The sequence below is a fragment of the Bolinopsis microptera genome, chromosome 11 (assembly GCF_026151205.1).
Source record: "Bolinopsis microptera isolate Bmic1 chromosome 11, MBARI_Bmic_1.0, whole genome shotgun sequence".
Classification (NCBI taxonomy): Eukaryota; Metazoa; Ctenophora; class Tentaculata; order Lobata; family Bolinopsidae; genus Bolinopsis; species Bolinopsis microptera.
In genome coordinates this window covers 4,904,633-4,930,929 of record NC_087082.1, presented here as the reverse complement: position 1 = coordinate 4,930,929, position 26,297 = coordinate 4,904,633, and the positions used below count along the sequence as shown (strand labels likewise).

Sequence of the window (26,297 nt, the reverse complement as noted above, 5' to 3'; positions counted from 1 at the left end):
TGGTTAGCTTCGTATTTACTTATTTACGTATTCAAATATTCACATTTTTCCGTTGTAGGAAATTAATGCGATATCATTGACAAAATTCAAAAATTCAACTTCAGTTTGGACTATTATCAACAAAGCAAAATTTTGGGACAGCAATAAGAGTAAAACGTTGTTATTATTGTAATAATGTTAAAAATTAACTTTCGTAATATAATCAAACGCTGGTATGTTCATATTTTGAGATTCAGAGTCCACTACAACCGCGACGATATAATGAAGACTGGCAAAAAACCCGTGTCAAACCATCGAATAAATAATAAAAGAAATAAATTAGTAAAAAAATCTGTCATCAAGTCCACCATTAAAACCCGTTATTCTATTTCTTGTTCTTTTGAACAAATTCCCACGTGTTTTTGATTTCCTTCTCGTCGGTAACTTTATGAGCATTTTTCATAAGATTAACGAACTTCTCGTACTTCTTTGGGAGACTGGGGGATGCGAGGAGCTTCTTTTTCAGATCGTTAAGGTTGGGTTTGGAGGGTGTTTGAAGTTTCTCCTTCTTCTGCTTGGGGGTAGCAGCCGGCTTTCCGTTCTTAACTGGCACCTGTGTGAAACGTAGGGGTGTTAGTCTTATCCGATTTAAATGACGAATGAATCAAAGTTGTTGCCATATCAGGGGACCTAAGGGCACTTTCAAAAACTATGTTAACGAATCTGTCACGGGAAAAATTTCAACTTCTAGAAGCTCTCATTTGGTGGATAAACTCAATATTTTGATTAAACTTTTTTCAGCAGAGGATTTGCGATAGTTCAACTTTTACAAAAAGAATAAAATGTCTACTATGTCTATGAGCAGAGATACAAGCATTTAAATCAGGGCTAATAATGGTGGATATACTTTTCAGAGGGGTTTGGTGGATATATCATTTGTTGGCCTGTAACTTTACGTGTGGTTAATTTATGGTGATTATTTAAAGATAGAATTGTAGCAAATCGATATGCCTTTATGATAAAAGGCGAAAATAAAGAAAGATTCCAATTTTAAGGCTAGATATGGTGGATAATAAAACGATGAAATAAAATTCAATACCTAAAATTTTCAACTGAAAAAATTATATTGGTCAACAAGTTCACCAGCTTTACTCAGTGAACGGATCAGGTTGGAAATCGTTTCAAGCTTATTATAGCATAGAAGATTTAATTTTTAGGCCATTTTTGGTGGATATATTCGAGCTTCAAGAATGATTTTACCTTACTCGGGATTATTACGACGGGTTTATTAACGACCGGTTAAAATATGGTTCGGGAAAAATATGGCGAAATTGCTCAAAACCCACCATATTTTACCGGTCGCCATTTTACCGGAGTCCAACCTTTCAATTTCAGATTCAAAAATTTTGTCTCAGATGTAAATTTCCTTATTAGAGATAAGCAAGTTTAGAAATTTTCGCATTGCTAAAACTTGTGAAACAAGTCGAATTATCAATAATTGTTGAAAGTAGACAGAAATAATGACTCGTGGTTAATCAAACTAGATGGAAAATAATTACATTTGAAGCGTAACAACCAGATCGATATCTTACTATATATAAAGCGAGACGATATATATATATATATTTATCTGTGCCATTTTACTGACACCAAGGCATCATCTTTAACGCAACTTTCCGCAAAAACCGTAAAAGATATACAACTGAAATTTTTTTGACTGAGTCAAATGCTTTTATGCTTTTCAAATCAGCATGAAAAAATAAAAATTGGCCAAGGAATAATTATTTTAGTGCCCAAAATTAGTGCATCATCTTTAACGCAACTTTCCGCAAAAACCGTAAAAGATATACAACTGAAATTTTTTGACTGAGTCAAATGCTTTTATGCTTTTCAAATCAGCATGAAAAAATAAAAATTGGCCAAGGATAATTATTTTAGTGCCCAAAATTTGGACCCCAAGTGGTGTCAAAAACGCGAATTAAATAGGTAATAATTATTTTAGTCTCTGAGTCTTGACACCACTTTAGAGTAATACGGGTTCCTGCTAGTTAAGATAAAGGGAGAGCTGTTTAGTCTTCCAATAAGTTGTAATCATCTTCGTTATCTTCATCTGGATCATCCCTTTCATCAGTTTTAATTAATTCAAGTTTTAATTTAACTGTTACTTTTACTTTGAGTCCTATTTCATTATGTAGAGATAGTCAATACCTAAGAAATTAAAAATTGGCCTATTTAAATCAAATTTGACAATAAGGATATATGACAAGAATGGGCAAAAAGGTGAATTTTTGCAATTTTAGCCAAATGAAGTCGAAAAACCTACAACAAGTGTCCCAATACCTTACTCGGGATTATTATGACCGGGATAAAGTGGTGGGTTTAGGGTAATTTCGCCATATTTTTCCCGAACCACATTTTCACCGGTCGTTAATAAACCCGCCTACTCAGCTTTTAGGGTTCCCAAGGGGTATGGGTTGCTCATATTTTAATCGTTGTCTTATATTCACTAAAGAAGACTATTAGTATTGGGACACTTGTTGTAGGTTTTTCGACTTCATTTGGCTAAAAATTGCAAAAAATTCACCTTTTTGCCAATTCTTGTCAATATATCCTTATTGTCAAATTTGATTTAAATAGGCCAATTTTTAATTTCTTAGGTATGACTATCTCTACATAATGAAATAGGACTCAAAGTAAAGTAACAGTTAAATTAAAACTTGAATTAATTAAAACTGATGAAAGGGATGATCCAGATGAAGATAACGAAGATGATTACAACTTATTGGAAGACTAAACAGCTCTCCCTTTATCTTAACTAACAGGAACCCGTATTACTCTAAAGTGGTGTCAAGACTCAAGAGACTAAAATAATTATTACCTATTTAATTCGCGTTTTTGACACCACTTGGGGGTCCAAATTTTGGGCACTAAAATAATTATTCCTTGGCCAATTTTTTATTTTTTCATGCTGATTTGAAAAGCATAAAAGCATTTGACTCAGTCAAACAAATTTCAGTTGTATATCTTTTACGGTTTTTGCGGGGAAAGTTGCGTTTAAAGATGATGCCTTGGTGTCAGTAAAATGGCACAGATAAATATATATATATATATGTCTCGCTTTAAATATAGTAAGATATCGATCTGGTTGTTACGCTTCAAATGTAATTATTTTCCATCTTGTTTGATTCCCACGAGTCATTATTTCTGTCTACTTTCAACAATTATTGATAATTCGACTTGTTTCACAAGTTTAGCAATGCGAAAATTTCTAAACTTGCTTATCTCTAATAAGGAAATTTACATCTGAGACAAAATTTTTGAATCTAAAATTGAAAGGTTGGACACCGGTAAAATGGCGACCGGTAAATGTGGTGGGTTTTGAGCAATTTCGCCATATTTTTCCCGAACCATATTTTAACGGTCGTTAATAAACCCCGTCGTAATAATCCGAGTAAGGTAGTCTTCTTTAGTGAATATAAGAAACGATTAAAAAAAAGAGCCCCCCATTTCCCCTTTGGGAACCTAAAAGCCCCGGTAGGGGGTTTATTAACGCCGGGTGAAAAATTGGGGGGTTCGGGAAAAATATGGCGGAAAATTTCCCTAAAAACCCCCCACTTTTCCCGGTCAAAAAATTCCCCCGGGGAAAGGGATTTGGGAAGTCCTTTGAGTCAAAAATGCTGGGGAATCCCCTTTTTTAGGGCCCCCTTTTTTCGTCTTTAAGCGGAAATGTATTCCTTTATTGCTCTAGGGGCCTTTAAAGAAAAGGATAAAGTTTCATACCCAAATTAACAAATGTCTCCTTTCAGCCTTTAGAGCCGTTTTTGGTGGATTTTAAAAACCCTACAAAAAGGGAAAATTTCTTTTTTTTACAAATTTTTTTTGGCCCCAAAATGTGTTCTATCATGAAAACTACAAATGTTTTAATAGAAAATCCCTTTTTTCTGAGTCCCGTTCAAAAAGAAATTTTCAGTTTCCCAAAAGACTTTTAAGGTTTAAAAAATTTGGGAGATAAATTTAAAAGTGGGTAACCTTCCCTTCCGTTTGGGAAAAAACCATTTCTTTACTGATAACGTATGTGGGTTTCCCCTTTTTTAAAAACCAAAAAATTATTTCTTAAAGGGGCCCAAAGAGCTGAAAATTATTGCCCCTGGGTCCCTAAAGAAAGGGGGTATAGTTTCCCAAATAAAGTTGCCCCCAAATTTCTCCCTTTTGGGCCGGTTTTTTTTGGGGGTAAATTTCCTAAGAAATTAGCTTAAAAAACCCGGGTTTTAAAATTTTCCCTTTTTTATCCACTTTTTCTGGCCTTTGATTTGCCCCAATTTTGAAATCATATACTGGAAAATTTGGGTTTGTTTAGACCTTTTTCTTTTTCAGCCAAAAAAATTTTGATAAACTCCCAAACCGACTTTTTTAAAGGGCCCAAAATTGATTTTGGGTATCAAAATACCGGTCATATTTTAAATATTTTTGAGTTAATTATCCCCCAAATTGGCCCCAAAAGCTTAAAAAACCATTTCTTTCCTTTTACATTTAAAGTTCAACATCCTTTTATTTCATTTTTTCAAATGGTTTTTAATCATGTTTATGATTATTTATTGATTTTTTGGGAGCATTTACGTGTTAAATTTAATTTAAAATTGACTTTTTTCCACCAAAGTTTGCCCATTTAAATTGAATCTTCGAACTTTAATAGTTGATGCCAATAGATTTAACATTGCTTTTGCACCATTTTAAGACCAGTTAATTGATGTTAGCTAACAAATAACAGTCTTAAAAAAGATGTAAAAAAATATATCCACCAAATTTGGCCCTTAAAAAAAATCCCGGCCTAACATATGAAATTGTGAAGTTATAACGATTATTTATAAGTCTCAATCAATTTTAGGAGTTTAGATGGAATTAAATATTTTTAAAGGCCCACCTGAAGTGGATCGGTCTGTTTCACTTTTATCCACCAGATTTAGCCCTAAATCGAAACAAAAAGTGGAGATAGTAAAGGTTAGGGTTTAGCACACCATATCTGAAGTTTCATCCCGTTCCAAAAATTATCCACCAAATTATGCCACAAAATCTGATTTTTGACAAATTTTAAAATTTTTTCCGTGACAGATGTTTTTGAAAGTGCCCTCAATCTTCTAGGAAAGTGCCTGTGGTAGCTAAACAACAATATTCGTTTGCAGCAATGTCCTCTGGAGTCGCAACAACGCTTCTTGTGTTGATGATCGCAGTTCAGGCTTGCAGGTGCAGTGCATTGGATAAAAATGTTTCCCCTTGCCCAGATTTTATGGGGGTGGGGGGGGGGGCAATTGGCCCCCCCCCCCCCTGCTTCCTACACCCCTGCAAAGCATTATACTCTCCTTTTATGTATAGAGTTGGAAATATTTTCTTTAAAATTTGTATTGGGCAACGGGTCAATTCTAACATTTCAGAATAGCTTCTTTTTATTTGAACGATAATTTATATCAAATGCTTAATTAAACCAACATACCATAGTTTATACTCATTAACTTATTATTTACTAGAAACCCGCTAGTCGAAAGCTTTGTTCGAGGAAATTTTAAAAATCAGTTATGTTTTAATTTCTCCTCTCATCATATAGCTCTGTTATACTGTAGACATAATGGATTTATCTAACAATGGCGAAGCGTGTTAGTATTCGGATTCCCAAAACGATACTTTTTACCGCATCAAAAAATACCAATCACAACCAAAGTTATGAAATAAGTCATAGCGTGAAGCGTAAATGTGAGCTAGTTTTGAATTTATGACGTAGCATACAGCATAACAACGCGCGTAGTTAAGATGTTTTTGCTCGCGCACGATGCACTTTTACGTTGCTACGCAACAGCGCAGTAAACCTTTGCTAAAAAACGACATTATTCTAACGGTTATTTTACCTCACTTCCGACGTTAATTATAAAAAATCTAAAGCCTAAATCAAAATTCCTAAGAATGCTATAGCCTATTCTATCCCTTTTTCTACAACCCTGCTAAAAAATGGCGAGGTTTTCAACTCCATTTGCGAGCTGGGTTTGATTTCACCAGAGGCTTCATTTTGAGGTCGGATTTTCGGTGTTTTTTCTTCTATGTCCCCGTTGCCGGGGAAATTTCGTCAAGTTTAAATTATAGTATAGATATATAATACTATATAATACTATATGTTTTGATTCTTAGTCCTTAGAAGGGCACTCTATTAATAACACTCTATTATTTAAACACTTTTGGCTTGATTTGAATGTCCTGCACAGCAGATCGAAGCATCTTTAAATTAATTACTGTTTTTATTGTATTGCTGTGTAAATTTTGCAATTCAAATTCCACTCAATTTCACTCTGATAGTGATACAATTTAGGAATCGATCGAATATCCGGCTATAGTAAGTAGTTAAGAAGGTGCTTGGCCGGATGTCAATCAGAAACTTCATTAATTTTCAGGAAAAATTATCGAGGGCTAGGTCCCGAAAAATATTTTCGGCTCATAATGATCAAAGTAACATGAACACTGGAGAAAAGTGGTTTCCAGGAAAACCACTTAAAGTTTTTGACTAAGAAAATTTTCGGCCTGAGTTATTCGATTGATAGGTAAAGGCTGACTCACTGCTCCCGAGCTCGTATTGCATACAGGAGGCCTGCCCTTCGAGATCGCATTACAAAGGGGAAGCCTCGACTCCAAGATCGCATATCGAGGGTGATGTGGGGACTTCGAAATCGGGATAGAAAGCATGAAAACTTATAAATCTTGGAAATATTTTTAAATGATTGTTTTCAGCATGGAAAGGCAAAACGTTTAGTACCAAAATTATGATATTTGAAAAACAAATTATTTTACAATTTTTTCAAAATTTACAAGGGGGGGGGGGGGACCCTTGTGTTCAAGCTGGTAAATTGTTTTTTTGGTGTTCGAAATGATATTTACATTCTATTTACTAGATGAATATTGTATTTAAATTATTTCGTCCTTAAAGATCAAAATTTTGTAACAAAATTGAGTACAGTATGTTGTATCTTTCAGTTTTTGAATGGCATAAATGGAGACTCTTTCTATGGAGAAAATGGAAAAACCTTGGGTAATTCTCCATTTATGCCATTACCCCCCCCCCCCCCCACCCTCTGTGCATTGGATAAAGATTACCGTTTTGTAGCATGACAATGGGCACTCGTAGTCCCGGCCCTCTCTTAGTCCTTAAAAGGGCATTCTTTGACTCGACAATTTTTGACTGATTCGAATGTCCTGCACAGCAGTGAGCAGATCGGAGCATCTCTAAATTGTTTACTATTTTCATTTTATTGCAGTGTAAATTTGATTCTAAATCTAATTAATTTTGGAACTTTTTTCTTTAGCAAATCTAGATACTTGAAATAGGCTTGTTTTTTAGTAAAGCCCTATTCACCCTGATTTATTTTTTTTATTGTAGAAACGTGTTTTCGAGATAACCAGTTAACCAAAAACTATGACCCTTGACCTAACTTTTGAGGGGGACCCGGACGCTCAATGGTGCAGTAATGCTCGTATTTGGTCAATTTTTGACTCACAAGCCCAAGGCTCAAGATAGGCGCAAAATCATATTTCACACTTAATTAATTTTCTGATTTTTGATTTAGGTTTCCAAAACAATTGAGCGACCAAATATTTTGGTCAACTGCCATCTCGAAAATAAGTTTCACAAAAATTAGGATGAATTAAGGTTATTGCAGATCTCTTCAATTAGATAAGTGAAAATTTGCAAAGAGACAAAATTCTGGCCATATTAAGGACACTAAACCAACTCCTTACAATCTCTTAGGAAAGTACCTGTGGTAGCTAAACAACAATATTCGTTTGTAGCAATGTCCTCTGGAGTCGCAACAACGCTTCTTGTGTTAATTATCGCAGTTCAGGCTTGCAGGTGCAGTGCATTGGATATAGATGACAATTTTGTAGCATGTTTGAAAACCGGCTGGAAAATAATTCCTGATGATAGTCTCTTGGCCACCTTCACTACGGCTGGGGCGCACCAATGCTGGCTGTACTGCAAACACATCTTCAAATGCTATGCTCTTTCGTTCGATATCACAAACGGCACCTGTTCTTTATTCACGCAAGATTTCCTTACGAAACAGAAAAAGCGTGAAAGGCTCCTGTACTTTACACTTCTTAAGTACTGCATCGAGAACGTCCAACGAAGTACTCCAGGATTGAGCATTTCAGAGGATAGTATCACTAAGTCTATCCGGAGCAGGATTTCTGATCCGGCAAGACAGAGCAGGGTTAGCTTGTTTGACTAAACACAAAACACCGTTACAGAACGTGGAGGAGGAAGTTTACCATTTGGCTTGGAAAAGTTGCGCAGAAGCTAGCAGATGGGCCCTGAAAACCGTTGAGATCCAAAATGACGCTCTAGAATATTATCAGATAACACCAGTAGAAGGACCAGACTTTTGTTTAGATGTTCATTATGGCGAGAAGAACGAGGCAGTGTTACGAGCTGTATTGGCCAAGTGCCGGGACATTTCAATGACTAACCAGGAGGACCCACAAATAATGTTCTTGACAAACGAATCATCGATAGTACACTATGAAAGACACACAATATACTCGGTCTCGTACCGATCTTACATACTCTTCACTAGCAATGGCAATAACGCAGAATCACTTCATGGGGTAAGCTTTGAGGAGCCTGAACAAACTGGAGCTCAGTCCTGCCCCCTACACCAGTTCTCCGTACTTCACGGAAGAGTTGAAAACAAAGATAACGTCCCTTTATTCCTACCAGGAAACAAGGTGGAGATACAGTGTGACCAGGGTTACGGAGTGACAAGTCTCAACTATACAACAGTGCAGACAGTGACATGTTCGGAGGATGCTAAACCAAGGCTCTGTAAACGTTACATCAGTCCAAGAGAGGGTGGAGACGGAAAGATAAGAAAGGAAAAGCTCTACTACTTGTTTATGGTAGTGGCTATTGTCAGCACTGTTTCTGCCGGTGTGTTGCTCGTGATGTTATTGAAGATTGGGAAGACGGGGAATAATGGAGTGGAAGAGGAAACTACAAAAGGAGAACACAACCGTTAAAATGTTAAGTAAGATTTCGACTTGATATGTCAGTAGGAACACGATTGTGGGACATGATTACGTATTTTCTTTGCTTTTGATGAAAGAACAATGTTAACAGTTTTATGATAATTCAGCGATTGATTTGTAAGTGCTAGCTATAGCATCTTATCGTTATAAGATTTATTGAATAGGAAATCAGTCATCGAGCTGCTTTCTGTTAATAATAATAATAGTACTTTGTTTACAGTATGTACTGAAGGGGTATCTTAGGAAGTTTCTTGAACTTTTAACAGGTACCCCTCCTCATTTCACCCTAAATCAAGTTTCTTATCATTCGGCTGAATCGACCGAGGAGATCGAATAGATCCAATTATGGATCCTTAGCTACTTCCTAGACTAGGTGACACTGGGATTCGAACCCTGAACCTTCTGCGCAGAAGGCAGATGCTCTAACCACTAGGGCACCTATTTCAAGGTTTTTACAACTCCTATACAATGTTACCTAAAGGGGGGGGGGGGGGGGGGGGGGGGGGGGGTACCACTGTCCATTTTGTCTTTTTTTACATTTTTTTGTGAAGGACAGTGTTTTGGGGATAAAATGGACAAAATGGACAAAAATTTTGGACAAATGAGACAAAAAATTAGACAAGCTCAAATGTAGAGAATGTATATATTCTACTCGACATCAACAATTTAGATTTTCATGTCCCCACATCCAGAAAGTTTTATATTTCCTCCCAGATGCGTTTTTTTCTAAATTCTGTGGCCCGCTCGCTTCACTCGCAAGTTTGGGAAGGGGGCTGTCGGCGAACGAAGCAAGTCGACGTGTCCAATCCAGCTGCGCAGGGAGCGTAGCGAGCAAGCTGTGGCAGGGGTCTGGGGGCGCAGCCCCCAGCAGGGTCCAGGGGTGAAGCCCCTTGGCGGGGGCTAGGGAGCGCAGCCCCCCGGAAATTTTTTGCGAAATAGGGTGTTTTAGACGGCATTTGGCATTAAAGAAATTTGTAGGACAGCAATAAACTGGGATTGAAAAGAATCAAGTACTCACGTAAATTTGATAACTTCACAACAGCAATCTGCATTCTCCAATCAGAATATTTCACTGTGTTCCAAAACTGACAGGATGTTCCTCTTTGATTTTTTATACAATCGAAACATTTTCTTCAAAAATTTCCTCCATTAATTTGTCTTCATTCCAAAAAAATATTTCGAAATTTAGGAGTAACTTCTCAAAAATTTCCTCTTTTTCTCCCGTTTTTCCTCCCAAAAAAAATTTCCTCCCAGGCTGCCTGGCAAGATGGCGTGTTTCTGGATGTGGGTTCATGTCAGTGTTTTGCTGTACTTAGAATCAACTGAAACCACTGAAGGGACTGAAATAAGCAGAATTCATCAACGGCATCACATAAATAAATGTGTACACGGTTCAGTCAATATTTCATTAATCCCATTAATCAAGTGGTGATATCAAAAAAGTCATCATCAAGTTAATAGCTCATACGTCAAATGTGAATCAGTGAGCAGGCATATCGGACTAGACCAAGTTGTCTTGAACAGTGAGTACACTAAGGCTGATTATATATAATCAAGATTGACTTTACTGTTCTGTCTGAATTTACCCAACTTATAATTAGCTTGTTGGAACTGTGCCTGAACTTATTTTTTGCATTTCAACGGATAATTGACCTTATTTTCTTTACTGTCCATTTTGTCCCTGTCTATTTGTCTCGTTTGTCCCTGTCCTTTTTGTCCATTTTGTCCTTTTTGTCCCCGTCTTTTTTGTCTTTTTTGTCCCTATTATCTTTTTTTTGTCCCTTTTGTCTTTGTCCAGTTTTTTTTGTGCAGGGATAAAATGGACAGTGGTACCCCCCCCCCCCCCCCCTAAATAATACTTATAAATGCATTCGGGGGGGGGGGGGGGGGGGGGGGGGAGTAATGACTACCAATGGAGACTTTTGGGGACTAATGGGGACTAAAAATCATGGGGACTAGAGGTCAACTCGTTGACGTAATTCACCATTTGTCCCCATAAGTCCCCAGAATTTTTGACAGTTATTCATGGTTTTCAAGTTAGTTTAATAACAATACGATCGAGATGTTTTGTCCAAGATAAGAGTAGGATAAATCTGACTTAAAAGTAAAATGATAAGCCCGGTTGTAATGTGTTCTACCACTGTACAAGTCAGTTCAAATTGAGGTTAATTGAAGTTTAGCTCTCGTGAAGGTAGAAGTAGGTAGAAGTAGCCGACTCGCTGAAAAATCATGAATTAACCCTTCGACTTACCCTCCTAATACACTTAAAGATGTTAGATGATGGGTGAATGAGTATTTATAACAGCCGTTCTGTGAACAGACTTGAATGATCTTTATTTTAAGCACTGACAAGCACTCTTTTGTGAATATTTCCATCAATGATCGTCAAAAACAAAAGAAACCAACGCCAATTTCAAATTACTGAGCATATCATTTCAGACAAATCAATACAAAAGTAATAAGAAAAATTGATAGGGGGGGGGGGGCGGGGGGGCCAACGCCCCAAAAGGCCCCAAAAAGCCCCGATTTCTAGGGCCCTTTATGGATTTCGATATGTGTATTGTGTGGGGCCTTTTGGGGCCCTAGAATTAACTTCAATTTCATCAAGTTTGATATATGCTAAGTGCTTAAATGATATTATCTGACTACTTGCACAGTACTTTTATGTTTATTTGAGTGTATTACATGGAGAATGTGGTCCATAAACACTATCAAATAGAGAAAAGCAATGATCTAACAGGGTGGAGCTATCTAATTTAATGTTGTACCATATTGCATATTAGGGGGGGGGGGGGGGGGGACTTAAGCTCTGATCTCTACCCGTGCTGTCAGTCTGAACTTCCAAGGAAGAGGAGGACTGAGGAGGAGGAGGAGGATGAGGATGAGGAGGATGACTGACGTGCAGGAGGAAGACTGGGGACTGAGGAGGAGGACTGAGGAGGAGGACAGAGGAAGGGGACTGAGGAGGATAAGGAGAACTGAGGACTGAGGAGGATGAGGAGGAGGAAAAGGACTGGAGAGGAGGAGGAGGAGGAGAAATACTGAGGAGGAGGACTGACGAGGAGGAAGACTTAGGAGTAGGAGAAGGGGGAGGAGAACTGAGGAGGAGACTGAGGAGGAGGAGGACTGATGAGGAGGAGGATGATGAGGAGAATGCTGACGAGTAGAAGAGGACTGGGGACTGAGGAGCAAGAGGACTGAGAAGGAGGACTGAGGGACTGAGGAGGAGGACTGAGGAAGACTGAGGAAGACTGAGGAAGAAGACTGAGGAGGACGAGAACGAGGACTAGGAGGATGAGGACGAGAACTAAGGACGAGGACTAGGAGGATGAGGACGAGAACTAAGGACGAGGAGGAGGACTGATGAAGAGGAGGACTGGGGGAGGACTGAGGATGAGTGAAGAGGAGGAGGAGGAGAAGGAGACTGGGGGAGGATCAGGAAGAGGACTGATGACGAGGATAAGGAGGAGGAAGAACACTGATGAGGAGGACTGAGGATGAAGAAAAGGAAGACTGGGGGAGGACTGATGAGAAGGAAGAGGAGAAGGAAGACTGGGGCTGGACTGATGAGAAGGAAGAGGAGGAGGACTGAGGAGGAGGAGAAGGAGGACTTAGGAGTAGGAGGAGAAGGGGGACTGGGGACTGAGGAGGAGGATGAGGATGAGGAGGAGGATGAGGACTGACAAGTAAGAAAAGGACTGGGGACTGAGGAGGAGGAGGAGGAGGGCTGACGTGCAGGAGGAGGAGGAGGAGGACTGAGGAAGAGGACTGAGGAGGATGAGGAGGACTGAGGACTGATTAGGATGAGGAGGAGGAGGAGGAAGACTGAGAAGAGGAGGAGGACTGACGAGGAGGAAGACTTAGGAGTAGGAGAAGGAGAACTGAGGATGAGGACTGACGAGTAGGAGAAGGACTGGGGACTGAGGAGGAGGATTTTTGGCAAGGTTGGGATAGACTTGATGTCGTGAGGCACAGCGTTATACAAAGCAGAGGCCACTAAAGGGAAAGAATGAAACCTCATGGTGTTGGTGCTTTTGTATTTTGATCCGCCAAGAGGACGAAGACATGTAACTCCTCTTCTTTGAGAGTGTTGGAAAGTAATGTTTACACTGTTGGGAATCTCACCGTAGTAAATTTTCCAGACAAGTGTGATCGTGTACCTCTCGCGGCGGCGCTGTAGGAAGTAGAGATCAAGCTGCTTCAGGCGCTCCCAGTAGCTAAGATACTTGTATCCTGCTATTTTTGCAGTGAATGAGCGTTGGATCGACTCAATCATGATTATGTCACACTGGAGGAGGAGGAGGAGGAGGAGGAAGAGAAGGAGGAGGAGGAGGAGGAAGAGGAGGAGGAGGAGCAGGAGGAAGAGGAGGAGCAGGAGGAGGAGGAGGAGCAGGAGGAGGAGGAGGAGGAGGAGGAGGAGGAGGAGGAGGAGGAGGAGGAGGAGGAGAAGGAGTACTGGGAGTAAGACTGAGGGGGAGGAGGGGGAATGAGGACTAAGGTGGAGGGTGAGGAGGACTGAGGAGAAGGACTGATAGGGAGAAGGAAGAGGAGAAGGAGGAGGAGAAGGAAGAGGAGGAATGAGGAGGAGTAGGAGGAGGAGGAGGAGGAGAAGGAGGAGGACTCAGGAGGACTCAGGAGGAGGACCCAGGAGGAGGACGAGGACGAGGTCTAAGGACGAGGTCGACTATGAGGAGGACTGAGGAGGAGGACTGATAGGGAGAAGAAAGAGGAGGAGAAGGAGGAGGAGAAGGAAGAGGAAGAACGAGGAGGAGGAGGAGGAGGAGGAGGAGGAGGAGGAGGAGGAGGAGGAGGAGGAGAAGGAGGAGGAGGACTCAGGAGGTGGACTCAGGAGGTGGAGGAGGATGAGGAAGAGGAGTCAGGAGGAGGACTGAAGAGGAGGAGGACTGAGAAGGATCGGAGGAGGAGGAGGAGGACTCAGGACGAGGAGGAAGACTAAGGAGGAGGAGGACTTATATCCCTTTTGAGAGGTTTTTGAGATCGATTCTGTAAATTTCTCAATTTTCCGATTTTTCCGATTTTGGCCTCATCAACACTCATGTGGAAATCGGGTTGGACCCCCCCCCCCCCCCCCCCCCCCCCGGTTTGTACAGGATAAGCAAACTTTGCTGGAGTATAGTTTTGCGAAACAAACTTGACCCGACCCTTGACAATCTTGATATTTGCACTCTCTCAGCTTCGCTTTCTTGATCGAATGCTGATGCTGAAATCCCCCCCCCCCCCCCGGTGAATGTATTTCTCTGTCAGATAGTCGAGTATGAAAAGAATTACATCCCTCTCACATCTTTCAAATTCGTGTATATTTGTTTTAAATTGAACAAAATTCATGCCAAAAATACAGGGTCAAAAGGCCCCAAAAGGCCCCGATTTCTAGGGCCCTCTTCGGATTTTTTATATGTGTAGGGCTTTTTGGGGCGTTGCCCCCCCCCCCCCCTGGCCCCTTGATAATGCGTTTATTTTCCTTGCGCTACAACTCGTGTTACTAGATCAATCTGATAAAATAAGCGTATATATGCAATATGTCTCCTCAATGTTGTCATTGGTAGTCGCCCCCGCCCCCTCCCTTAATTTACCTGAGGTACTCTAACAGCCCTCAAGTAGCTCCCAAGAAGTCAGGAATGTCCAGTGACCATTGATAAATATTCTAGACTTCAGTCTTGAGAAGTTTACGATCTGGTCTGGAGAAGCCAGATTTTTTTGAAATCTAAATGGGGACTAATGGAGACTTTTGGGGACTAATGGGGACTAAAAATCATGGGGACTCGGGGTAAAATCGTTGACGTAATTCCCCAAGTCCCCAAAAGTAGTCATTACTCCCCCCCCCCCCCCCCCCCCCCCGCCCCCATGCATTCAGATGAATTTGAAGTGAGCTGTGGTTATTACTTGTGTTTTTTTTTGCGTCCAGGTGATGGGTTAAAACGTAATGGGGAGAATCTGGAAGAGGTACAAATTATTTGGATGTTGATTGTTGGGGCACTGCTGTGAAATGATGCGATAGACGTATTCCTTGCTGATGAGGGAATGCGAACAAATATTGTTGATGGGGATTTCATGCTGCTGAAACACCGCGGGAGAAAGTTGCTGATCGTGAATATTGTAGATACTTTTTAGAAAAATTAAAAACATCTGAATCATCGTCAAATTATCATTTTAGTACAGATCTTATTCTTTCTGTCACAAACACCATTTCCATTTGTCTCGCGATATATAAATTCCGTTAAAATGTATCCAACAGGTTTTTCAGCCAGTCTTTTGTACCTAGTATTATGCTAACATTGAATATTTATGATATTTCTTGTTAAATACAAAAATAACACTAACAAGTGGAGCAGGAACCAAGAGTGCCCATTTTCCCACGGTTTGTCACTTATTGTCAATCTGTCATATACTGTCGTATATTGTCAAATCTTGTCGTATTTTGTCATATATTGTCATATATTGTCATATCATTTTGTAGCATATTGTCCAATCTTGTTGTATATTGTCATATCATTTTGTCGTATATTGTCAAATATTGTCGTTTTTTGTCGAATAAATAGTGTCAAGTATCGCCATGTATCGTCTTATATTGGCATATATTGTCAAATGTTGTCGTTTATTGTCGAATAAATAGTGTCAAGTATTGCCATGTATTGTCATATATTGTCAAATCTTGTCGTATATTATCATGATTTGATTTGAAACTTTTACAAAATAGCAAGTATACAAATGTACAGCAATTCGAACAAACATATAAAATGGGCCGAAATGTATAAATGCTAAAAAGCGTGGGTCAGTGAAACAAGTACAGAGGACAACTTTCAGAACAAGAGTTTTTTGGCCGCCCAAAGTCTCAATAACATCACCTCCACCTAGTAATAAAATTATGAAATGTGAAAAGTTTGAAACAATCAAATAATAATGTATGTATATAATATAATTGTCTCTCAAATACAGATAACGTCCGTTAACTCTTAAAATACCCCTACAAGTACATATTATACTGATCGGTGGTGTCCGAGAAACATGAATTACGTCATCATGGTGTCTTCTTAACCCGGCTACAGACCTTCCCGTTACGGATGTAGTGGTCGAGATGAGTCTGTTCAGCCCTCTTCTTCTTCAGGTCAGTTACCACGTTCTTCCTTGCTGCACGCTCTTCACTGGATCTATCAGGACAGATCCATACATTTTTGTGTGCATCAGCCATCTTCAGTCTCCCTGTTTTCATCAGAATCTGATGAACTGCTGTTGAGCTTGGGACGGTGATCTTGACTGGTCGGATAGCCGTACCTGGCCTCTTCCAGCCGACTCTAGTCGCTTCAAAATGAGGTTTCTCCCCGATCTCCTCCAATAGTGCGGTTACCAGAGCTGGTAGCTGTTCTTCATCCTCTTCTTTCAGACCAAACACTATCAGATTCTTGCTCCTGTCCTCCTCTGCAGCCACACTCTTCATTACATTCTTCAGAATTTTACTGTTGCAGACCGCGCCACTTGTGCTGTTCTTTTGTACAGCTGCACTGTAGCTCTTAATTCCTGTCTCCACCGTTGTTTGTACTGTCTCTTCAACTAACGTCTTAAACAACTGTAGCTGTTCGTCCTTCTGCACTAGCAACTGGTCCTGCAACCTGACCATCTTTTCATTGTCTGCTAGTGCTTCCGTCTTGAGGCACTCAACGATTTCCATCATAGCGCTCATCTGACTACTCTGCCGTCGTACGAGGTCTGCTGCTTGCATAACCCAGTTTGCCATATACCTTTTATAGATAGACGGAGACATGAGTATTTCCTGGTCCATATTTCCACGAATCTCGAAGTTTTCTAATTTCAGTTCTCTTGCCATCGAAGTGAACCATCTTTCAGCACAGCCCTCTACATCTTCCTTTTCTTCGTAGTTGAAATCCATGACAATGGGCACTCTCGGTCACTGGCCCACGTGACAGATCACCGCATCACGTGAACGGTCAGATGTTCGCAGGACATTATTAAAAAACAATTCAAAATGAGAAGTTATTTTTAGCAGCAGAATTCAAGATCCTTTATTATCTTTTTATGTTTCCAGAGTTGAAAATATTTTCTTTAAAATTTGTATGGGGCCCCGGGCAACGGGCCACTCTAACATTTTAGAATAGCCCATTTTTATTTGCACGATAATCTATATCAAATGCTTAATTTTTGAACTTTTTTTCTTGTAAGGCCTGTTCACCCTGATTTATTGTAAAACGTGTTTTCGAGATAAGACCAACAATCTATAACCCATGACCACATTTTTGAGGTGGTCGCAGACTCATTTTTTGAGCATAAGGCTCAAGATGGTATAGGTGCAAAATCGCATTTCACACTTTATTTACTTTGCTGATTTTTGATTTAAGTTTCCAAAACAATTGAGCGACCAAATATTTTGGTCAAATGCCATCTCGAAAATAAGTTTCACAAAAAATTAGGATGAATTAAGGTTATTGCAGTTCTCTTCAATTATATAAATGAGAAAAAGGGACAAAATTCTGGCCATATTAAGGACACTAAACCAACTCCTTAAAATCTCTTATATTAGGAAAGTGCCTGTGGTAGCTAAACAACAATATTCGTTTGTAGCAATGTCCTCTGGATTCGCAACAACGCTTCTTGTGTTAATGATCGCAGTTCAGGCTTGCAGGTGCAGTGCATTGGATAAAGATGACAATTTTGTAGCATGTTTAAAAACCGGCTGGAAAATAATTCCTGATGATAGTCACTTGGCCACCTTCACTACGGCTGGGGCGCACCAATGCTGGCTGTACTGTAAACACATCTTCAAATGCTATGCTCTTTCGTTCGATATCACAAACGGCACTTGTTCTTTATTCACGCAAGATTTCCTTACGAAACAGCAAAAGCGTGAAAGGCTCCTGTACTTTACACTTCTTAAGTACTGCATCGAGAACGTCCAACGAAGTACTCCAGGATTGAGCATTTCAGAGGTAGTATCACTAAGTCAATCCGGAGCAGGATTTCTGATCCGGCAAGACAGAGCAGAGTTAGCTTGTTTGACTAAACGCAAAACACCGTTACAGAACGTAAAGGAGGAAATTTACCATTTGGCTTGGAAAAGTTGCGCAGAAGCTGGCAGATGGGCGCTGAAAACCGTTGAGATCCAAAATGACGCTTTAGAATATTATCAGATAACACCAGTAAAAGGACCGGACTTTTGTTTGGATGTTCATTATAGCGAGAAGAACGAGGTAGTATTTCGAGCTGTATTGGCCAAGTGTCGGGACATTTCAATGACAAACCAGGAGGACCCACAAATAATGTTCTTGACAAATGAATCGTCGATAGTAGACTATGAAAGACACACAATATACTCGGTCTCGTACCAATCTTACATACTCTTCACTAGCAATGGCAATTACGCAGAATCACTTCTTGGGGTAAGCTTTGAGGAGCCTGAACAAACTGGAGCTCAGTCCTGCCCCCTACACCAGTTCTCCGTACCTCACGGAAGAGTTGAAAACAAAGATAACGTCCCTTTATTCCTACCAGGAAACAAGGTGGAGATACAGTGTGACCAGGGTTACGGAGTGACAAGTCTCAACTATACAACAGTGCAGACAGTGACATGTTCGGAGGATGCTAAACCAAGGCTCTGTAAACGTATCAGTCCAAGAGAGGGTGGAGACGGAAAGATAAGAAAGAGAAAGCTCTACTACTTGTTTATGGTAGTGGCTATTGTCAGCACTGTTTCTGCCGGTGTGTTGCTCGTGATGTTATTGAAGATTGGGAAGACGGAGAATAATGGAGTGGAAGAGGAAAATACGCCTCAAAAGGAGAACACAACCGTTAAAATGGAAAGTAAGATTCCGACTTGATACGTCAGTGTAGTAGGGACACGATTGTGGAACATGATTCCGGCTTCTTTTTGCTTTTAATGAAAGTGTAATGTTAAGTTTAATGTTATTTCATATGGGCCAGCGATTGGTTTTTACATGCTAGCATCTTATCGTTATAAGATTTATTAAATAGGAAATAGATTATTGGATTCTGAGCTGCTTTCTGTTGCAAGGTTTATACAACTCTAATACGCTGTTACATGTTGGTTCACTTGAAATACCTTATTCGTAAGTTTCCTGTTTTAAATTTCATCCCTTATTATCTCTTGAATGACCAACATGCTAAGCTGTTATTACACAAGCAGTAAAGAATTGGGACGATTTAAAACAAGGAAAACAAAAAATAGATTCGCCTAGGTTAAAAGCTGAGTCGTACAACTTACCGGGGCTGGAGCTTCGGTTTTCCTCTTTTTAGTAACTGGAGCGGCCTCCTCTTCACTCTCTTCCTCTGATTCTTCATCGCCATCCTCTTCATCATCGTCATCTTCTTCTTCTTCATCATCAGATTCCACTTCTTCGCCTCCTGAGGAATAGATAATTTACACGTGTGAATAGTCTCATATAATATGTCGAACTGGAGTGAACAGCAAAGGCAATATTCGTGTGTAATCGTGTGCAGACAGTGGGTGAATTTACAAACAGGCCACCATCGAAATGCTTTTCAGAGGACAAATTTGTAGGGGGCAGATTTTCAGACCACCCCCCCCCCCTGTCCGGATTTGCAGAAACAACCCCCCCCCCCTCCCCGGGTTTGTTCGAAATTCCAAACCCCCCCCCCCCCCCCCCCCCCCCATTCGCCGGACGTCCTAAATTTTTTTTTTTTTTTTATCTAGACACTTATTTTACTTCGGTGTATTCCAACAGCCACAATGTTACACAAGTGCAACCAGCCAATTACAGGAAGCCGAAGGATCTTTTTGGCCAGTGACGGTTAAGGTAGTGTGTACCATACTTTCTTCGTCCGAGACTTTGCTGCAATGTGCAGCTCCTCATTTAACCCTCACACCCGATTTCTCGAGTATTCGGCTGAGTAGACCGGGGGGCTGCATAGACCACTCATGATCCTTAGCTGAACGTCGACGACGCTCACCCCACGACCAGGCAGTCAGTGGGTTTCGAACTCGCAACCTAACGATTGTAAGACAGGCGTTCTAACCAACTGCGCTACCTGGCCGTTAAAAATAGTAAGGGGAAAAGTGGTCGATTTAAGGGTTCCGTTGGATTTGAATGTTCACAAGGATTTCTCAACGGAATATGGTAGTTAGGACCCCTACGAACATAATTAGACTTGTTGCCAATTTTGTATCTCAACAGAAACACCACTTTTACCACTTTTTACCACCTTTGTACCACTTTTCTGGTTTGCCAAATATCTTTAGTTGTGAACGTCGTAGAAGGCTGAAAATTAACCTAGAATGTTTATCTTATCAAGGAGTAAAACTTTTGTATCAAAAGTTTTTACATCGGACAATCAGCTAATTGGATAATTACCAATTAGTTAATCACCAAAAAAAGTGAAAATTTTTTATTGGCTTAAAATGATTGAAATCGTTTGAAACACGGAGAAATGTAGTTTTTAGAAAAACTTCAAAAATTTTTCACTTAAAATTTTTTTTCGAGACTTGAAAAAAAGTTTGAAAATTTGAAAATATTTTTTTTCCGCCAAAAGTGATCGAATTGCATGAAACGTGGATAAAAATGCCTTGCAGAAAAATTTCGAAGATTTTTAGATTGAGGAATACTAAAATCATCAATATTTGAAGTTGGAGTTCAGTAAATCTCGACATATTTTAGTAATTAGGAATAGCTTAGCGGAAAGGGCTGGACCTGAAAAAGGTTAACCACACAATATTAGAGTTTCGTAACTAATTACAATACAGCTTTATCAAATTCCACATAAAGAAACAGCACAAAAGGACCATTTAAGATCGAACCGATTTTACCTGCTGTACTATCATTTTATTGATTTCAATGATCAAAACCTCTGTCAATCTTGCCAATCTATACCGGGTATCTGAATGTACCGGACCTCTTATTTACCTCTATAATTAGACCCAGTTGTGCAAGAAATGCGATTTCTCACAGGGGTTTCTTTAAACTGTGCACTTTTTATCACTCTCGCAACTCGCAAGAGGCCTGGTATTATAGGGGGGGTATAGGAAGCGAGTGTAAATATACCTTCCATCATCCATTGTGGCTTTTTTGTATTGTGAATGCACATGCCGCTTCGTTTGCTATGCCATATACCTCGAATAACCCCCATATGTCATTGCCAGGGTCGGGATAGAGCTGGAGATAGCATTGAAAAGTTGCTAGAAATAGCTAGATTTAGAGTAAACTGGTGGTAGCTGGGTGGTGCTAGCATGGATGTAGCAGAACGTAGCTACACGGGGTTTCATTGGAGTTGGTTATTTTAATGGCCAAAGAGTGCCGGAACTAAAGTTACTTAAGATTGCAGTTTAGGGGCAGTGTAAACCACGGTGTAGTCAGGGACACAGAGCTACAGTGCAGGAGTACTGCAATAGAACAGTGCAAGTGATACAGTCTGCAAGTGATACAGTCTGCAACAGTAAAACGCCGACGAAGCTAGACTTAGAGTGAACTGATGGAAGCTGGGTGGTGCTAAAATGGAGGTAGCAGAACGTACTACATGATGAAAACAGGAAAACTAAGGCTGGTTGAGACCTAAAAAGATGTGAATCTGTCCTGATAGATCCAGTGAAGAGCGAGTAGCGAAGAGTTTGATCACTAACCTAAAGCTCTAAAGAAGAAGAGGGCTAAAGAGACTCACTTTGATCAATAAATCCGGTACGGCAAGGTCTGTAGCCTTGATAAGAAGATACCATGAAGTAATTCATGCAGAAAAGTCGATTTATATAAAGGGTTTCGTTGGATCGAAAAAGGGTGGGTCAGTCTCTCTGTTTTCATAAGATTCTGATGAAATGCTGTTAAGCTCAGGACGGTGATCTTAATAGGTCGGATAGCTGTATCTGGTTGCTTCCAGCCCACCCTTGTCGCTTGAAAATAAGTTCTCACCCCACCTCTTCCAAAAATACAGTTACCAGAGCAGGAAACTCTTCTTCCTCCTCTTCTTTCAACACAAACACAATCAGGTTCCAGCTACTCTCCTCCTCTGCAGCCACAATCTTATCTGAATCTCCTTCTTCGGAGTTTTACTGTTGCAGACTGTATCACTTGCACTGTTCTTTTGCAGTACTCCTGCACTGTAGCTCTGTGTCCCTGACTACACCGTGGTTTACACTGCCCCTAAACTGCAATCTTAAGTAACTTTAGTTCCGGCACTCTTTGGCCATTAAAATAACCAACTCCAATGAAACCCCGTGTAGCTACGTTCTGCTACATCCATGCTAGCACCACCCAGCTACCACCAGTTTACTCTAAATCTAGCTATTTCTAGCAACTTTTCAATGCTATCTCCAGCTCTATCCCGACCCTGGCAATGACATATGGGGGTTATTCGAGGTATATGGCATAGCAAACGAAGCGGCATGCGCATTCACAATACAAAAAAGCCACAATGGATGATGGAAGGTATATTTACACTCGCTTCCTATACCCCCCTATAATACCAGGCCTCTTGCGAGTTGCGAGAGTGACAAAAAGTGCACAGTTTAAAGAAACCCCTGTGAGAAATCGCATTTCTTGCACAACTGGGTCTAATTATAGAGGTAAATAAGAGGTCCGGTACATTCAGATACCCGGTATAGATTGGCAAGATTGACAGAGGTTTTGATCATTGAAATCAATAAAATGATAGTACAGCAGGTAAAATCGGTTCGATCTTAAATGGTCCTTTTGTGCTGTTTCTTTATGTGGAATTTGATAAAGCTGTATTGTAATTAGTTACGAAAGTCTAATATTGTGTGGTTAACCTTTTTCAGGTCCAGCCCTTTCCGCTAAGCTATTCCTAATTACTAAAATATGTCGAGATTTACTGAACTCCAACTTCAAATATTGATGATTTTAGTATTCCTCAATCTAAAAATCTTCGAAATTTTTCTGCAAGGCATTTTTATCCACGTTTCATGCAATTCGATCACTTTTGGCGGAAAAAAATATTTTCAAATTTTCAAACTTTTTTTCAAGTCTCGAAAAAAAAATTTAAGTGAAAAATTTTTGATGTTTTTCTAAAAACTACATTTCTCCGTGTTTCAAACGATTTCAATCATTTTAAGCCAATAAAAAATTTTCACTTTTTTTGGTGATTAACTAATTGGTAATTATCCAATTAGCTGATTGTCCGATGTAAAAACTTTTGATACAAAAGTTTTACTCCTTGATAAGATAAACATTCTAGGTTAATTTTCAGCCTTCTATGATGTTCACAACTAAAGATATTTGGCAAACCAGAAAGGTGGTACAAAGGTGGTAAAAAGTGGTAAAAGTGGTGTTTCCGTTGAGATACAAAATTGGCAACAAGTCTAATTATGTTCGTAGGGGTCCTAACTACCATATTCCGTTGAGAAATCCTTGTGAACATTCGAATCCAACGGAATGCCACTTTTCCCCTTACTAAAATAGGTGGCCCCTAAAGAGTGTCATCACATGGAAAATTCGTAAGATGAGCCGCGCAAAATGAAAATTTTTGATCGACGAGCGCTGAAAAACGTAGTTTTCACACGAAATATAACCAGCGCGCGACGCAAACTTAAAGTTTAAATTGTGACCGTCAGTACGCATGTGCCTAGGCGGGAAGAATCCGATAGTCATGAAATCAGAGAAAAGTTAACACAAACCGTCTTCATCCTCATCATCTTCGTCATCATCCTCCTCATCGTCGTCATCCTCTTCATCTGTAAATATTCATTACTGAAAACAAAATTTAACTGGGGATGTCCGACCCCAAAAAACCCAACCCTAAAATGGGAATTTTTGAGGTTAAATGGGTTTTTTGGGGTTAGATACCCCCCTTAACTGGACAGAAGAACAAATAGCAAATTAGGATAAACCACCCGAAAGACACAGAACCACTGAATTGTGAGCTCTATGAAAATGTTTCATACCTGATTCTTCTTCATCGTCTGATTCTTCCTCAGCTACCACCGCAGCGGCAGGTGTGTTTATCTCTTCCATTGGCTCATCTTTCTTCTCTACTGCTTCTGCTGGGGCTGCAGGTGCTTCTTCCATTTCTTCGTCTTCTTTGGCTGGTACTTCTTCCTTTGCTTCTTCTACTACCTCTGCGACCTTTGTTTCAGGTTTTGGCGCCTTTTTGGAGGCGGGGCCAGGCTTTGAGCTGGCGATCGCTTCTGAAAATTATATTTTAATTGAAATAACTTCCAAACCGACGGATAATACGTATTAACTATTATATAATATACGTTTACTATTATATATACGTACTTATACGTATATAATTAAGTTTGGATCCCAGAGAAGCGTTTAAAACTGAATGATAATCTTACTTTTGTCTTTCTTCATGAAACTCTTCAGTTTGTTTGCTTGTGCAGCAGCCAGTTCTTCCAACATCTTATCCTCATCTATCTCCTGCAAATACCAAATATAAAGACATGTAATTTGAGGAAATGAAATGACCGTGTGCATGATATTTTAGATCTTCAAATCTATTGTACTTGCTTGGCAAATATTTAATGGACTATCATTCCATGAGATAACAAATGTTGAACTTTTCATGTAACATCAGTTAAAGATAGCTCCACAGTAAAAATGTCTGACGTCCCAAAGCTTACATTTCCGCACAAAAATAACTTATATATAAATTAGTATACATTAATATACTTGGTAATGATCTCACCTCATCATCTGATGATGATTCTTCTTCATCTTCACCACTTTCTTCTTCAGCTTCATTGTCTACCAGCTGGGGCACCTCCATACCTTCACCTTCATCTGTACAGTGATTATACACAACTTTTACATTTGGAGTGCAATATCGTTAATTTGTAAGTTACTTAGATAATAGAGAAAAATGTATCAAAACAGCGACTGGATATCAGAATGTTGTAAATGTTAGACATCAGTCGGGGGGGGGGGGGGGGCATCAGTCGTCTAATTGTAAAAGCTCTTACCGTCACTGTCCATCTCCTCCTCTATTTCTTGGGAGTGTGTTCCTGTCAGGTAGACAGGTCCGTCACCTGATGCTAGACTTAGCTTCACCTGCTAACAACCATAAGTTACATTGTTTTACAACCGAATAACACTTACATTGGGGGGGGGGGGGGGGCCGGGGGCAACCATATTAAAGTATATCAAAATGTAGGATTTTTTCCGATTTTGACCCGGGGATATACTTTAATATACCTACAATATACTTTAATATATCCCTATCTCCTTGGAGGCCTACATCAAAAATTGTTGCCCAAAATAAGCTTGAAATACAATTCTTAATCGATTCCAAAAAGTTCTTGAAAAAATATTGAAAACTGATGAAGTTATTTCAATTTTAATGAAGTCATTTTGGCTAGTATTCCTAACCGAGATATTATGTGCAATTTTCCCAATTTTGTTCATGGAGGTCTTTTTACTTAGTATCCACTATATTCAACAAACACTGAGTTATATCTTTCACATAGAGTTAGTCTCATTAAAAAATATTGAAATTTTATCGAATTTGGGCAAAAGCGAATTTGGGCAAAAGCGTATGCCCAAATATGGGCATATTTTTTAAAGCTCATAGCTCAGCCAATTTTTGACCAATCTGGATGGAAATTCATGTACTAGTCCTAAAACAGGCTTATCTTGAGAATCTGAGCGAAAAATATAGTTCATCATGTAAATCTTAACGAAGAATATAAATCTTCTAATTGTAGGTATATTAAAGTATATTAAAATGTAGGATTTTTTCCGATTTTGACCCGTACCGGGGATATACTTTAATATACTTTAATATGGTTGGCCCCCCCTACATTGGTTGTTAAAGTGGAGGCTACGGTAAAATCCACAAAAAGTAAAGCAACACTAAAAAGCAGCAGGTGATGCCCATATAAGGATAGAAGGATATAAACCTGTTTGAAGCTGAGTGATAGTTTACAGTTGGGTACAGCTGAAGGTATGAGCTGACAGATCATGGTACTGCGCTCCTCTCCGCTTATTAGTCGTGAGGTAGCTTCTACCATACATCGCTCCTTGCAGTTCAGTCCTAACACTATCTGTTATTTATTAGTGTTATGTATGGGTAATATCATTGATTTTGTATTTTTACTTGTGGGCCAAAAGACGTGTAAGAGTTAGGATATTCTTTAATCAGATTTCAAAATCATGATTAGATCAGAATTGGATACCAATTTCTGGATTTAGAAAGAAAGAACGTGTATAGACTTCACACTAAGACAGGTACTTGGCTTGAATCTAATTGTTTTATTTTCATCCTTTTAGTAAATTACTAGCGGGTATAATCGATCACACGTTTTGTCG

The 26,297-nt window shown here is 39.6% G+C and overlaps 2 protein-coding genes across 3 annotated transcripts in view; both read right to left on the bottom strand.

The window, feature by feature from the left end:
* LOC134822979 (chitinase domain-containing protein 1-like) overlaps positions 1-26,297 on the bottom strand; it is a 133,424-nt gene that overhangs the window by 10,505 nt on the left and 96,622 nt on the right. The window lies entirely within an intron of this gene.
* Positions 181-26,029, bottom strand: LOC134822982 (mitotic apparatus protein p62-like). Of its 2 annotated transcripts, none has more exons than XM_063834282.1 (8): positions 25,889-26,029; positions 24,953-25,043; positions 24,679-24,773; positions 24,329-24,410; positions 23,930-24,172; positions 23,663-23,719; positions 19,289-19,428; positions 181-592 (listed from the first exon to the last, which is right to left on the bottom strand). In XM_063834282.1, exons 1-8 carry the CDS (start codon positions 25,997-25,999, stop codon positions 365-367), a joined length of 1,047 nt encoding a protein of 348 aa, XP_063690352.1. In that variant the 5' UTR covers positions 26,000-26,029; the 3' UTR covers positions 181-364. The 2 variants fall into 2 exon arrangements, with proteins under 2 accessions (XP_063690352.1, XP_063690354.1); XM_063834284.1 differs by having other exon boundaries at positions 24,953-25,040.

Bases quoted from the DNA above. Each gene is read 5' to 3' on its own strand.
- LOC134822982 (XM_063834282.1), bottom strand. From the start codon at position 25,999: ATGGTAGAAGCTACCTCACGACTAATAAGCGGAGAGGAGCGCAGTACC. The intron at 24,173-24,328 runs GTAAGATTATCA...TATAATTTTCAG, and splicing joins TTTCATGAAGAAAGACAAAA to AAGCGATCGCCAGCTCAAAG. The intron at 593-19,288 runs GTAAGTTGTACG...CGTTTCACACAG, and splicing joins AAACCGAAGCTCCAGCCCCG to GTGCCAGTTAAGAACGGAAA.